A 16,384-nucleotide genomic window follows, 5' to 3' on the forward strand; every position below is an offset into this window, starting at 1 on the left:
TTCCAAGTTTTGTCTGATAATCATGATTCAATTGAACACGATAAAATTGTGAAACACCAGTAAAATATTGTGCGCATTTCTAGCCAACGTCCCAGACACCATGTGGCAAGCAATAATATATTAATGTCCAATAATGTGACAAAATTGATCATTTAATGGAATAAAGCCAATAATAACTTGCAAATACTGAATGCATCATGCACACCGACTTTCATTTCAGCTATAATTTCCCAGTGACTCCCTGAGGGCCGGTCAAGCAGATCTAATGGTGTGATGGCTACGAGCGATACCGGAATGACTAGTATAAGGATGCACAGCTCTATTTCTCTGCTTTAGTGTAGTTTACATAGTGTAGCAATTATGGTTATCATAACTTTTCATATGCCAAATCCAATTTGTGGTGAAAGAATATAAGTGAAAGGGTTAATAAGTGTAACCATTGCACTCATCAAAGCTGTCAGTTAAACTGAGATTGGCTGGAAGGTCACTATGTAAATTTACACGGAACCTTCAGAAAAATGACTGAGCACATTCATACATTTATATTTCTGTGCAGTGAACCTCAAACATCCCAGACAAGTTAAACTAACATGTTTTTTGATATGTGGACTTTCAAATGTTTCTCTCAAAACCCTGAACAGAGACAACTATTGTACCACTGCTGTAATAATTAGGTTTCCTGAATGACTGGATGGGCGATGCACAACTTCAAATCTACACAGTGTTGTAAAACTGGGCAATTTAAGAAAGAACAAAAAATAACCTTGAGAATTATCCCCATTTGTTAACTGCTCATACTGGACACTTTACGAGATTCTCGCTATGGTTTAATCCTAATAAAAACAGGCTGGTAATAAAAAAGGACAAGGAGCTAAAACAAGATATGTCGGGTTATGAATTCAATCTTTCTAAAGATAATACACAACCTTTTAATGAGACATTTCCATTCCGCTGTCTTGTGTAAAACATTTCATACCGCGGTGTTCAAATAAAACAATGGAGACAAATAAAATGCATTATGTAGTAAAAGGATGGTGATTTGAAATCCACTGTATTCTTGGGAATGAGTAGCAGGTGCATAGAGCGTACTGCAGCCAGAAGCCTCACGGCAATCACTAGAAAATGTATGAATATTTTCATGTTTTGTTCCCAGCTTTCAATTCTCAAGCACAACTAGAATAATTTGTGTGTGTGTGTGTGTGTGGGGGGGGGTTGCACTTTGTCCCAGTGTTAGCAGGATCATGCTTTATCTATCTGTGACCCAGGTCTAGATGAAGTTGATATAAAAGACCGATGGAAGATAACTAGGTCCTTGTCCTACTTTTACATTTTATGGAGCGGCCAGAGGGTTTTCTCTTGTTAGTGCGTTTCAACAAAATCAATCCGTCTGAGCGATGCTTTGTGACAAGAGGATTGCGCAAGGAGGAATCTGTCATCAGAGAAAGTCACTCCAACGTAAACGATAAACTAACATGGCCACATGATAACTTCTGGTGAAGTAGTTAACTCTCATCTTTTCTTTTTTCGTTTTTGCACGTTTGCATGAGAGGTGAATTGATGACTTGAAAACAGGCATCAAAGACATATTTAGTTCAAGAGCCACATTTCACATTCACAAATATGACACCCTTTAAATGTTTTCTTTGTTGTGGTGCATAGTATACATGATGAAACTGTCTTTATTTGAACAAAAAACAAAGAGTATAGATAATGACTAGAATATCAACATGAAGCGAATTGTAATGATGCTTTCTGGTGTAAAATACAGTGAAATGTCCAAAATAAACCCTCTCCTCTAGCCGTTACATTATGCATGTTTTTACAAACTCACCCTGACAGCATGACTTTGAGGCTTGTTTAAAAGCAACGAGATAGATAGCTTTCCCGTCCACATATCTCAACTCTGAGTCCACTACTGTTGGAATCAGTTAAAGGGAAAAGGACAATAAGCTGGACAAAGTAATATGGAAGATTACTTTGGAGGGTATTTTCTACCTTTTACAAAAAATTTTTTTACATTTTATAACTTAATCTACAGAAGGTGTTCAAGCACACGTAATTCATTACCCTGCAAAGCTTCTATGTGATTTTGTTCCATTTGATTCCGGGGTGGCGGGTTGTGTACCCACCTCTGGAAAGTTCTGTAGTGCAAAGGCTTTGGCCATGTTGTGGAGCTCGGTGCAACTCATGGCTTCGGCCATCGCCAGCACGCCCAGACAGTTCGCCGCAGTCAACTGTTTCTCTGGAGTCGATAGTGGAGGTCGGAGAGGCGGGGAGGTGGGAAGATGGACAAAGACAAGACAGCAGAGGGACCAAAGCAAGAGAGAAAAAAGAAGACTGATTGATTAAGCCGGGAGAGAAAAACATCATTCAGACGTCCATAAAAAGATCACAGATGTATAAAGCCACAAAGACTGAGAAGGAGGCTGCTGGTAGCACAGACTTATAGCCTACTGGGTTGTGTATCTGCCTGAGACTAAGGGAGAACAAGTATAATAACTCAAAACAGCTCCGGGGACAAACAACGAGGGGAATCGATCTCTCACAGTCCAGGCAGGAGGTGGTGGATGGCAGAGAGCGGGATTTGGAATTAGCTGAGGCACTTTAAAGAAGTCCTGTCAGACCGCACACTCTACTACGAACACACACACGCACACACACACACAATCAAGAATGTATGAAGCAACCCTGATGGCTAAGCCAGCAGGGAGAGACCTCATGCTACCGTGTGATGTTTCTCAGGATGTAGCATTTAAGGCACTTTGTCTCCAAATTTAGTTTGTGTTTTTTTGTTTTTTTTTAACACACACGTCACTGTTATTCACAGGACAGGGAAACAAACTGGCAGTGCAACTCACACATACACGCATGCACACACAAATGTAGGGAAGCAGGCAAAAAAAAAAAAAAAAAAAAAAAAAGCACGGATCAAACAGGTCAGTGTCCGCCTGATTAAACAAAAGCTGTCAAAGAGAAGCAACTCTGGGACTTTTTTCACCGAGAGTCTTTATCTAAGCAAACATCAGCCAATAAAGGTCACCTAACATCTGGTAAATCACAAATGAACACAAAAACAAACATAACGGCGGGCTCGACGCCGCATCAAAGTGCAGGTTAGGGGGGAGCCAGACAACTGCCTGTTGTGAAAAAACATCCCTTTAATGAGCCTTTTGAGCAGATGAGTTATTTCAGTGCGGATGTCTCACTTATGCCCATTATTATTCTTTTATGCATTTGCACTTGTTGCGTGTCAATATGAGACTGTGGAAAAACATAAATAATTTCCTTCTAATGCGACTCCTGTGCTCCTGGCAGCTAAAACGTGGTGCGTGCCACTAATTCACCGGTGATCTCGCAATAATGCAGGAGTCAGGATTCGTCATGAAGCAGCAGCGAGCTGAAATGACATTTCATTTGCTTGAATGTGAAGTTGTGCGAAATAAAAGTCAAAGTGGTATAAGTAGGTCGAGGAGATGTTTTCTATTCCACCTCAGCGTATTTGTTACAAACTTCAATAATTCCTGACACAGTATCAATTTCTCTTTGCTCAAGGACACGCGCTTGCGCCTGTATTTCTCCCCTTTTAATGTGCTGAAATGTCATGAATCTTGTCGAGGAAGAATGAATTGATGTCTCGCTGGCAATGAAGTCAACAAATGGCTTCTCTGTTTCCCCCGGTTTTTTTTTTTTCTCTTCCCCTTTTCCCAAAATGGAGAAAAACAAATCAATATCGTGAGCTGTAGGTTCCCTTTAACTCACTTTTCATTCTTTTTCCCGCCGCTGACCTTTTTTTGCTTATATCCACTTCTCCCCATGTTACTGATACCCAAAACAATTTATTAAATGGAATGCAAAACTTGACATTTTGCAGCTTTTGGGTTTTTCCTAAGCCACTAAAATGTGGAACATGCCATTTGCTTTTCATGTGCCCCCCTGAAACCACTGTCCTCCTGCGCTCCACGTTCCATACCTTGTCTGAGTGTCAATCTGCTTTGCCCCCCCTCCGCCATTCCATTCCAGTTCAGTCGACACGATTTGACATTTAAGTGACAATTGTTCCCTGACCTTTTTATAAAACTGCCCCCATGCTTGGTCCTGCCTACTGGGACGACATCAGAGGCACCGTGCCCAACAGAGAGAATGCTAACACGGCCGCAAGCTTTGGATGAAAAGAAGCTTGATGTGGAGGAAGACCAGCTCTGTGTGTTTACATTCACTGTTCAAAATCAACCATAAAACGGCAGTCCTCAGAAAGGAATGATTAGGATTAGCATTTCAAAAGCAATTTCTATATACGATTCCAATCATCTCAATGAATGAATTAAAAGGCAGATTTTTTTTTTTTGTCTGTTTCAAGCTATTAAATATGTTGCTTTTCTCACTTAAATCAGTGATTTGCAAGCATTTTCTCGAGGGACTAGAATTTTACTTTCATTAGGAGGAACCTCACAATACACTACCGTATTAGTTTGGCTGGTCCTGCGACTTAGAGCTGGTATTATGGTGAGCACCTGTCCTGTTCTGTACTCAGCGCTTTAATGTGTTTTCCACCGAGATGATTGAGTATGAAACCATGGTTTCTTTATTTTCTGTAATGAAGAGCTCCTGTTTTTCGAGGACAAACTCTTTGGGTTTGCACACCGTCTCGGTTTGTTTGGTGGACTAGAGCTGCTTCATCTTGCACAGGTTCAAACTTTCATTCGCTAGGATTTCACTGCAAACGATGAATTCTAATTTTGTCAACTGCTTCCATTGAGCTAATAGCATCTGTGCTTTTATTTTTGTTTTCTACCCTGTAAAGCACTTTGTGTTGCATTTTATTGTGCAAAAAGTGCTATATAAATAATTGATTGATTGATGAAGCCACATTCTATGCAACTCTCCCAGGGCTCCTCTTTCTTTTCTTTTTCAATGATTCACCTTTTCTTTTCAGCCTCATGCTTCACCATTGTTAATGTCCATGTGATATTTTAGAACTTTTAAATTGCTACATTTTTTGGGTCTTTTTTAAGATAAATATTCCCCACTTGCAATCTGAAGTGAACTAATTTATTTTACCACTTAAAATCAAAATGGCCCGAAAATGTGAGGAGACATCTTTTTCGAAACCTTGCTGTGCAACGCAAAACTTTTCTCAATTGAAAACGCAAAAACGATGCGTTTTTGACTTAAACAGAGTCCCATAACGTCCTCAATGTTCAAAGGAACGTGACGTGTATGCTTTGTGAATCTAAATGACATTTTGTTAACTTGACAATAAGCAGCAATGAAAATCCAAGAAGTACCTCTGTCTCACTGTCCGGGGTATTTAAAGGCATGAGAAATCACACGTCGCTGTAGCAGCTCAGAGCGAGAACAGTTACAGAGGTTTATCTGATGCAAGAACACACACACTTGCGTGCATACCCAAGCGCCTCTGGTATTTTCTGAGGTAATTCCTACCTAGGAAGGAGACACAGACTTTACAGAAGGTGTTGAACTGGAACTTGTTGGCCGCCTCCAGCAGCGTCTTGGCGTTGGCCGAGTCGATGACCAGCGACCCCGTGTAGACGAACTCGAGCAGCATCTCCAGCACGTCGGCGTCGATGTTGCTCATGTTCAGCTCCAGCTTCTCCCCGCTCCTCGTCTCCCCCAGTGACCTGATCAACCAATCACGGCAGAGAGGGGAGAGTTAGAGGTGCTCCGGTCGGAAGTGCGTGAAGCAAAAATAAATAAATAAATAAATAAATAAAATAAAGAAGAGAGACACAAATACATGTATGCTACATACAACACCTAAACACACCTGGGCCAGTACAAGAGTGGGGAGAAAATAAGAGAATCATTACACAATAAGAAAACAAAGTGAAAAGGGACAAAAAAGACAACTTTGAATGGTCTCTACTTGTGTATGGGACTAGCAGATTTGCAACTATAGTGCTGCATCTGAAACAAAATGTCTTCTCTGAACAATTTGATTAGGCAAAACCAAAGTTATTGCTGTGTTCCAACAGTCATGCATCGTACATGTGTAGTTTCATGTATGCATAGTCTTCGAAGGGAACATGCATACATGGCAGAGGCAGGGTGTGTATGGGCTATAAGACAGAAAAAAACGGAGAGGGAGAAAGTGATGGTACAAGATCATACACGGACACAATGTGAGGTAATGCTGGTTATGTTGCACTGGAGACCTCTGGCTGCTCGTGGGCCTATGCACCATCCACTCCTACTGGCGTGATGTAAGAGGTGCCGGGGAGTGCTTGGATGAGCAAATTAAATAGAATATGATCTCCCGTCGTAATGCTGAGTCTGAGATGTGCGGGGAGTTGGAGGGCTGCTTTCGGAACTGGGCCACGTTGTGACTTCACCGGGATCAAATGGCTCGAGATTAGTCCACGCGCCGGATCCCCCTCGGGGGAGGTATGAGAGCATTAAATAACACCTCACCACCCATGTTTAATGTCCCATGTGAAATAATAATCCACTCAAGGGCAAAATAAATGGAATCAAAGCCCCGCAGAATGCAAACCTCCACTACTATGTCTCATTCCCTGCGGATACGGACATCAACAATATGAAGAGTAGCCTACATTAAGATGGATGGGGGCTGTTTGCTTCTGCCAGTCACGGTAGCACAATGATGAGGCACCGTTCGTTTCTATGGGGCTGTGCACGTGTGTGTTGTTTCCTTTCTTTTATGAATCTGTGTTGTTGGATTAGAAATCACGAGAAACGGTCAGCATCGAGTGAGAGACAGACAGTAAAAACCAACGAGACAGATAGAGACAGACAGGCAGAATGGCTGGAGTGACGACGAGAAATGAGAGGGTGGGGGGGGGGGGGTGACAAGGAGGAGGAAGAGGAGGAGGAGGAGGGGGGATTGAGGTATATGAGGAAAGGGAAGCAGGGCGAGACGGTTCTTCCACAGGGTGCCAGCAGCCATCCTTCTGAGAGAGGGTTTGGGTTGTTCCATGACTGTGCCTTGGTATTTTAAATAAGAGATATCCCCGCCCACCCCTCGGAAAAAAATAAAAAAAATAAAAATAAAAAAAAAAGTACACCATCACACCTAAACAGAGCCTTTGTCCTCGCTGCAATACTCATCAGTAGCCTGTGGTGTATGAACTGAGACATTAGTCGTCATTTGAAGCGCACTCAGGAGGTAAAGGGGAGAAGGACATCCAAATAAAATGAAAGACAGTGGCGTTTGTCTCTGGATGGACATTGGCTGGAAAAACCAAAGTAGTTACTCTTTTTCCTCCTGCAAAGCAAAAAGCCACATAGTGTTATTGCCCTCTTTTCCGCACAAAGCCCTGCAGCGGGGGCAGGTAGTAAGACAGAAAGAAGGGGTGTGTTGTTCAGGGTTACAAGTGATGGAGGGAAGAAAAGAGGGAGGGCGAGTTTGGAGGAGGGGTAAAAATAAGAAGAAAAAAAAAAAAAAAAGCTAAAAATAAAAGAAGAGCATGCTCATCAACCTGGTCAATTAGTGCAATAGGAACCAGCTCGAGTGGCAGTTTGTTTTGTCTGAGCACTTATGTTATGGAAATGACTTTTCCGGAGCGTGGAAAAGAGGTGGATATTTATGCTGCGTTTGATTGCAGACTTGAATTTAAATGGTGAGAGAGGGGAGCAGGGAGGACAGGAGAGACAGGGGAGGAGAGATAGGGCAAAAGTAGGTGGAGGGGGGGGGGGAGAAAAAAAGATGGGCACACTCAGGCAAAGAAATTTGTTTGTGAAAAATGCACCACTTATTCAAAGAGAAAGTCTTAAAAATCGGCAGAGACTGTCAAAACGATGGTGAGCAGAAGCGGAGAGAAAAGGAGGGTGGAGGTGGTGGGGGAGTCGCAAAACACACACACACACACACACACACACACACACACACACACACACACACACACACACACACACACACACACACACACACACACACACACACACACACACACACCCTAATACATCCTTCAACCTAAAAAAAGCCCATTTACAGGGAATACATTTAGCTTGCTCTTACAGGACCATTTATTCTGTGGAAGCATGCGCGCTACAAGACATGTTAAGATAGACGCTTATTCAAATGTAAAGCCGGGACCGCCTGGGCTAAAAATGGCCCGCATTTACATCTTGTCACAACATAGATCAGGGATGAATTATAAAAATAAACACAATGTGGGAGCTTTATCAGTGTTGGGATTTTGTGCCTTGTTTGTATTTGTTTCCCAGAATCGAGGCCACAGTATTGCGTTCGGAACTAAGCCTCCATAACAGAACACTTTAAAGCTACCTGGTGTGAACCTGTCCAGAGTGTGTCAGCAGACACTCTAAAGGACAAGAAAGGACAAGGTGACATGTGGAGAGCCTAAAAGCTCAAACGTCCATCAGAGTGGACGTGCCCCCACCCCAATGTTTACTCAATGTAAACATTGGATTGGCACTACTCTTGATTCAAAACACTTTTCCTGACAGCAGAACAGCTCATTTTAAAATGCCCTAACCTGAACAGATCTGAGATTTCCAATTTATACAAGCTGAAAGGCTTGCAGTATACAATAGGTGTTTTTTCTCGCCACCTTTCGCACCGTGTAGCTCGTCAGAGTTTTGAGCTTCTCTAGCAGTGTTGGTGAGACTTTGTTCTCCATTTCAAAATGTTGGGAGGCCAACAGAACGGCTCAATGTTCCGCACTGTTCCAAGAAATAATACTCTATTGTTCCCCTGGTGGCTCTGTTTCCTCCAGGAAGGCCTTTAGTATGACAGAGACACCAGGACGGGTGCATTGAAGCTAAAATCTGTTCATACGTTACACAGTTAAGAGAGAATCTCGAATGCTTTTATTTTCACAATAACTATTTTCTTTTAGGCGGTAGAAAATCTTCACAGAGGCACATGCACTCGTTTGACCTAAATCTGATTGATAAACAAACTATAAATAAAAGGGAATGACTAAGACACTCTTGACAATGATTAATAAATTAAAAAAAAGAAGAAAAAAAAACACTTGTGTGGGTAGATGCCTCTGGAGGTGAGAAAACTGTGTTATGTAATTTGAGTGAAATTCTCCTTTAAATATTCCTAGGTAGAACAAGAGTGCCAAAATGAAATTGGTGTTTTAGTAACCCGCCTTCTGGAGGTTTCAGAGGGGCTGCAGCGTTCAGACAGGGGCTTTAAAGCATGCCGTGACGCTCTCGGACTCATGAGCACAAAAGACTCGCAGGTTGATGCCGGCGGGAAGAAAAGGGGAGAAACAAATGGTGTAAAAGCGCACGTCGGAGCTGCTCAAAGATTCTGGCTTCTTCAATGTGGTGTGGAGATGCAGTGGCCATAAATTAAATGCCTGCGAGCACACTTATTGGAAAATCCCGAGGGGTAAAATGGAATTACCAGGGATGATCTGTCTCCCCCGCTCGGCGCATTGGCCCTTTAAAGGGTAAGGTAATAGGTTTTTGGGAGGGGGGTAAGGGCAAACGTGCGCGCACATTTCAGAAAGGCATTATATCCTGCAGGTAGCGTGGGGTGAGACGGGGGATTGAATGCACGCATACTGTCGGAAAGGCCTGAACGCTGGAGGAGAGGGCGGGCAGGGGAGGAGCACATTGCCGCGCGAGAAAAAGACATTTTATAGGATTTGGCAGGAAAGTTAAAATCAAAGACGACGACTGAATCAATGTGTCTGGAGAACACTTTGGTAGATTTAGAAAAAAAAAAAAAAAAAAATCTGTCAAGACTTTAAGATATGACGTAGAGTCTTGACTCTGTGCCAAGTAAGGCTTGAATGTATTACGTCATTTGTGTGTGTGTGTGTGTGTGTGTGTGTGTGTGTGTGTGTGTTGTGTACTCCCTCATTCTCCAGTATGACACTTCTTCTGCTCTGACTAACACAAAATTATATCACAAAAGAGTTACAGTAGGTCCTTGCATCTCACACACGCACACGCACACACACACACACACACACACACACACACACACACACACACACACACACACACACACACACACACACACACACACACACACACACACACACACACACACACACACACACACACACACACACACACACACACACACGTGCATACGCTTTACGTTGGGTACATTTGAACACACACATTCAGCTCAAGCACGTCCTGTACACACTCATACACCCCAGTGGTTTACAAAGTGGCTGGAGGGGAGGGCGTCTGGCAGTGAATGCCTCCTGAATGAGCAGGGTGAGGAAGGGTAGAGGTACAGAGCGTGTGAGAAGACGAAGTCGGCGCCTCTTTTGTTCGACCTCATAAAGATGTGGACAGAAGTGAACCACGTGTAGCATCAGCATAACTCAAGCGGCACTGAAAAAGTGACCCGAGCGGCACACGGGAGGCTATAACTCAGTGAACGACAGGCTACTGGCTCCCTTTGCTTCTGTGTGACCGAGCTTCCAACACTGTGTTTCTGCTCGAAATGCTTCACAAGCTCTGACCAGCAGCCTCTTTTTCTGTGTTGGCTCTTTAGTCACTTTTATTCTTTTGTTTCCTCTCTGTTCTCCTCTTGTCATACTGTCAATGCTGCACTATCCTCATTTCCATAAAGCCAAGGTTCCACATGTCTTTTGAAATCACCGGCAGCCGCCGCTGATGATGTCATGTTAGCACAGAGCTCATGATCGTGACTACATTACATCAAACTGAAGATGTCCCCCAAAATGAACAATTAGTGTAACGAATCCATCAGATCTACTGCGGTGTGGAGGCAAACGAGAAAATTTGTATTTTAGACATAGTCTCGTGAAAAATGACAATGTTATGACAATAAATCAAACTAGTTTCACAATTAATTAACCAATTAATGAGAATTTACTCCATTAAACTGTCAAATTAAACAAGAAAAATCAGGCGATGGCAGCGGCAGCAGACATTAAGATGAGCTTGATGAAATGCAGCGCGCTCCTCTGGGAGAGCAGGGTGCCTTTCAGGGGCCCTGCCTTCTCGCATAAATGATCTGGCTACGTCCCAGATAAGAGGCACTGACGAGACAATCTGATGGACAGGTTGACCAGCATGGGGGCTTCAGTTCTATCCAAAGTCACTTCGGTCTCGCAGGAAGCTTCTCTGCTATTGTCAAGGTCAAAGGAAGACTCGGTGTCTCTGTTTTATTCATGGAGCGTGTGGCTGTCATGGAGATGAGTACCGACTGGTGCTTTTCTACCTCCATTCTCGCTCTGGTTTCTCTCGCTGGTCCTCCTCGCTCCGTCCCCATTCGGGAGGGAACAAGTGTATCGGTGGCGTGCGAGGAGGCCGTGGCGGCTGATAAGCAGCTCTGCGCTCTCTGATGAGCCGGCTGTGACGGCAGCATGGCTGCGGGGCAAAGTGGCAAACTTCCCTACGGCATTCCGGCTATCGCTAGCGAAACCGTGCGTGTCTCTGTTTGTCTTTGTCTTCATCCTCAGCCATGCAAGCCAGAACACACACACACACACACACACACACACATACACACTGTCACACGCAGTCACACACACTCATACAAACAACATCAAGGTGGCAAAACAACTTTGGGTCCAGGGGACTCTCAATCAAGCCAAAAGCACCTGCAAGGACTTGAAGTAAGACATTAGGGATTTACGGTATGCTCTCTCCAGAAAACAAGGCAGATATATATATATATATATATATATATATATATATATATATAAATAAAAAAATAAGACACTCTCACACTTGAAACAGTCACACTCATGCGTGTCCACTCACACGCACACTCAGCGAGACACTAAAGAAGTCCATAGCTCACACACGCACAGTCGCACTAGTATGCAGACAGGCACTCAGGAAAAGAAAAACAGCCAAGTGAAGACAAAAAAAATTATGGCGTATGAAGGGCAGAATACTAGGGGAATACTTGGATCTTAATCAAATGAATACATGAGTGAAAGGTGGTGTTAACCTGTGAAAGTGGGGGTTCAGTAAGCTGCCTCAGATGTGCTTTTGTTCGTCCTTTGTTTATGACTCTGAAATGTCTTTTATGTCACACTAACCAAGATGTATTAGCATTTGAAAAGGCTGTTTTGAAGCAAAAACTCAGGAATTAGTAACAGAAAAAATATGGTGGCTTGGGAGACGAGATTCCCTTCTGCCCACAGAAGACGGCGTGGCTTTAGCAAATTACCACCCAGAGTGCAGAACGTATGATGCTTTTGTTTTGGCCCTTTGGTGAGTATTAAAAACATCCCCAGTCATGGAACATTTTCGCTGCTCGTTAAAATGGAAATGTGGTTAAATTGCCCTACATGGGGAGGAAAGGTAATGACGAGGGTTGACCTTTTTTTTCTCCAAGTTTCAGATACATTCATTTGAGTGGGAAGAGGAAGGAATGGCTGCTGGCCCTGTGCTAGGAACCAAAGTCTTCACACACCTGCAAGAGAGAGAGGGGAAGGGAAAAAAAGCGACACAAATGCGCCCTATGAAAAGAACAGATTGGATCAACAGCTGGTGGGAGGAGGTGGGGAGGACGAGGGGAGGGGGGGGGGAAGCGAAGGCAAACCTTTTCACCAGGTCCTTGAAATACAAGCTGCAGGAAGCTAGAACATTTTGGTGGACTTCAAACTCTTTGCCTTCAACAATAATTTTCAGGTCTGTAAACTCTTTCGCTCTGCGCTGTTGGTTCAGCTCCTTCAACATCTCTGTAGAACAAGAAAAAGAAACAGACAGTGCCAAATTTGGGTTTAGAAATTTCTCAGTGTTTTCATACATACATGAGCAATCAACAGCTTGACAACAAGAGAGCAAAAAAAAAACACACAGAAGAGGGCAGATTGTAGAACACAATAGTGCGGGCAGGTTATAAGAAACAGTGTTCATTAAATGATAGAGAAGAAGTGATCAAACATTTCAGCGAAAGCAAAAAGAAGATTTGTGTCCAGTAAATAAGATAGTCGCTCACATATTAGATACTGTAACAAGGAATATGCAACACTCGAAACATGCTAGTGAATAACAGAGGCAGGAATGAGATCAAAAACTAGGATTATTATGGGAAAAGACACTTGTTTAACTGTATTTGACTTCAACAAATTTACACTCGAGTGCCGGAACTTCAATGAATTGAGTCTGAATGAGATTAAAAAGCATCCAAAAGAGATGTGGGCTGAAAACAGAGGCGCTGTCAATGCATTATTCATCGTGAAATGATTTTTTTTTTTTTTTTTTTGTCTCCTCGCTAATGCCCTACTCAGCATAGAGATGACCTTCAAACGCTGCTCAATGAGAAAACAACTGCTTATACCCGAGTCCCAGCGCGCTCTCCATGCACACTTTGAGGGGTGGGTGGGGGGGAAAAACAAAAAACAAAACAAAAACAAATATGCACCCCATTCTTCTTCTTGAGAAGAGCGGGGGGGGGGGGGGGGGGGTGTGCTCCCCGAGAACATGCTTGGTGCAAACCCGTGTGCCGCTGAAGGCCGCCGCACGCAGCCAGTTGTGATGTAGCGGCACCGTGTTAAACCCGGCCCCGGTGCAGCGTCGGGTCGGAGGCGCTTGTTTCGCTGCATCTTAATGAGGCACCATGAGGGGATGTTGAGAGTGAAAGTCAGCGGGGAGGCCGGCAACTTATTCTCCGGCTTTAGGAGGGATAACCCAACACTGTGGCTTCTGTTAATTTCTCGTTCAGAATGGCGTTTAGATAAAAAGAAAAAAAAGAAAAAGAAAAAAGTAAACACGGAGAGATTTGAAGTAATAAGCCACAGACGGCGTAATGATGAACATCATGATCATGGAGCGAGCCACCTTCCCCGACTGTCGTCTCGGCGCCGGCGAGAGGCGTCTCATAAAGGCTGCAGCTTGCGAGGCGAAGTAAACAGTTGTTTGGCACAAAGCGCAGACTGTGCGGTATAAAAGGCATGGATTCCATGCTGGGGGAAAAGAACCACAGCGTGGGATAAATGATGGTTTAGATAAGATATGTGGCAAATCCTCTCTTAATCAGCACAAAGGGTTACTCTTCCCCGCTCCTCATATTTTTCTGTGGCGAACCGAGCGGCGGCGGTGGTGAGTCACTTGTCGCGTGCAAGGCGCCAGCTGATGAGCGAATACATGCCTGGCCTTGAGTTGTGGGGAAACTGATTTGGACTCGTGATTGTACCGGTAACACCTAAGCAGGGGGGGGGGGGGAGGGGAGGTGATTTTTTTTTTTTTTTTTTTTTTGGTCGTCATCCCATGAGAAGTCCGTGTTCACAGCAGACTCAAAGCTGGGATTTAATTAACCCAGTATGACACTCGCCCTCCTATTTGGCTGGAATATCTCCTCATTTAGTTCCCTCCATTCTCCCGTCTGACACTGGGAGCTCAGCTCTGAATTAATTCAGCGGCTGAAATTATACAGTATAAAGACACATGACAAATAAGGTGCGATTCAGAAGCGTGCTTTGGTAAAAGCCTTTTCTCCGCACGGTGCATCCTTCAGAGTTATCGCATCAAGGAATTAATGGCCAGAAAGAAAATGACCTGGTTATTAAACACGCTGAATACTAAACGGGAAAACGGGATGTGAAGAAATAATAAGAGATGCAGTTTTTTTTTTTTTTTTTGACAATGTGTCCGCTGGAGTCTGACTAGACGCACAGCTGCATGGTCGGAGTGAGCCACACGCTTTCACACGAAAACACAATGGCGCTGCCATTTGCCTCATCTTTCATCTATCTCTTCTCCACTCTCCACATTCCACTCCACCACTGCTTGTCAGTTGGCCAGCGATCTGATTACTGTGTGGGCAGGGGCTGTGAATAGTGAATACACAGTAGTTTTAGGTTTGCATTAGTGAATTTACAGCCACCGATATGGCTCTCACCTCCAATCAGCCACACTGCATACCATCCGTTTGCCCCAAGAATAGAGAATGTGAGAGGAGGGGGGGGTCACAGAGAAACTCCACATGTCAGCAAACAATGGCCGCCTCCCTCAGAGCCATGCAGACACACCTGAATGCCTGATGGAAAAGCTAATTATGGCTTCTTGGGGGTGGATCGGCGAGACGCCCCAGAACAACTCATCACGGCCAGCAACCATGAAACCGCACATGGCGTCCCCATTCTGGGGTTCGGCGTGGAGCGTGGTGAGGCACAGCCACGCTCAATGGAACCACGGCAGCTTTCAAACGCCGAACGTCTCAATACTCCCAAAGGGAAACTCTCCAGAGGATTGTCGGGCTCTGCACGACACGAGATGCACTAGACAGATAAAATAGTGGGGAAGGTTTTGAAGTACACAGACATCCCCGTTGGGAAGTAACGCGCTGCACTTCTCCAGCATATGACGGACCGCAAACAGCGGTGGCGTGCTAGCAAAGCGTAGCGCCCTGGAGTAACTCGTAGTCGTAGCAGAACTCTGCACTGGCTTTTTGTGATTGGTTGGCACGAACACCAGCAACTCTGCTGTTCACCCTAGTAACTCTCCTCTACTGTCCAACATCTCCCAGCCTCTGTGCCCAATGGCGTCCTGGAGCGTGACTTCCAGTAACCTATCGGCGCGCGCCGTGCCTCCCTCCCATTGGGTGCAGCGAGAACCTCGCTGGGCGGCTGATAGGCTGCAGATAGGCTGCTGATAGGCCGCTTCTTTGGAGGCGACACAGGACATGATTGGTTGCTGAACTTGGAGCCATTTTAGTGTTCCTTGTGTATTTTGCATATTCCCATGTAGACCCTCCATTTTGTGGAACAAAATCCATAAATTTGAGACGAACTTGTTCAAGGTGATATCATAATATGGATTTTTTTGTTTTTAGGCCTGAATCTCCAATTAATGTGAGCTGGTGTGTACAAGACGGTTAAAACGGCAAGATATTGCAGAAATATGTATAAAGAAAGTTATTCTGTCTTCCCTTTGCAAAGGAAAAATCTTAAATTGAGTTTTTCTTAAAATATATTTCAACTCAGAACCAAGTTTTCTGACTATGGAATTGTTCTCATCCTACTGAGACATTGTGATTTACAAATCGGAAAAAACCCCCCTGCAAGAATTCCTAATGTTTTTAAAAATCTCAAACACAATCACAATTTCATTCCCCCGAAAGTTAATACGATGAACAATTCTGTGACGAAGACCTTGCAAAGTACAGATTATCCTTCAAATGTAAATAAAATGATTTGACAAATCTATTTTGCAATAATTTCTTTCACGACTTTATTTCTTTGCAGAAAAGATGGTTCACGTCTTCGTCCTGACCTTTTTGTTTTCTTCCAAACTCGATCAATTCCAACAGCCGAATTACACAGAACGAGCCACGTTACCTGGTCAACAATTCAATGTACAATTCTGCTGTAATGCTCGTCTTTAACAAGGAAAAAACAAACACATACTAGTTTATTTTGAATCGACTGAGGCGGCGAATCTGCTATTTAAACAAACATAAGGGATTTTTATCGTCAAAGTG

The 16,384-nt window shown here is 43.8% G+C and overlaps 1 protein-coding gene across 1 annotated transcript in view; it reads right to left on the bottom strand.

Annotated features, from left to right (window-relative positions):
• The window catches only part of klhl29 (kelch like family member 29), a gene marked incomplete at both ends in the record, with an annotated part of 120,896 nt that overhangs the window by 79,628 nt on the left and 24,884 nt on the right, over window positions 1–16,384 (bottom strand). The window contains 3 exons of the mRNA XM_080513990.1: window positions 2,130–2,242; window positions 5,443–5,639; window positions 12,503–12,641. Coding sequence (XP_080370116.1) covers window positions 2,130–2,242; window positions 5,443–5,639; window positions 12,503–12,641 — 449 coding nt within the window. The remainder of the gene's footprint in view (window positions 1–2,129; window positions 2,243–5,442; window positions 5,640–12,502; window positions 12,642–16,384) is intronic.

Source organism: Blennius ocellaris (genome assembly GCF_963422515.1).
Source record: "Blennius ocellaris genome assembly, chromosome: 18".
NCBI lineage: Eukaryota > Metazoa > Chordata > Actinopteri > Blenniiformes > Blenniidae > Blennius > Blennius ocellaris.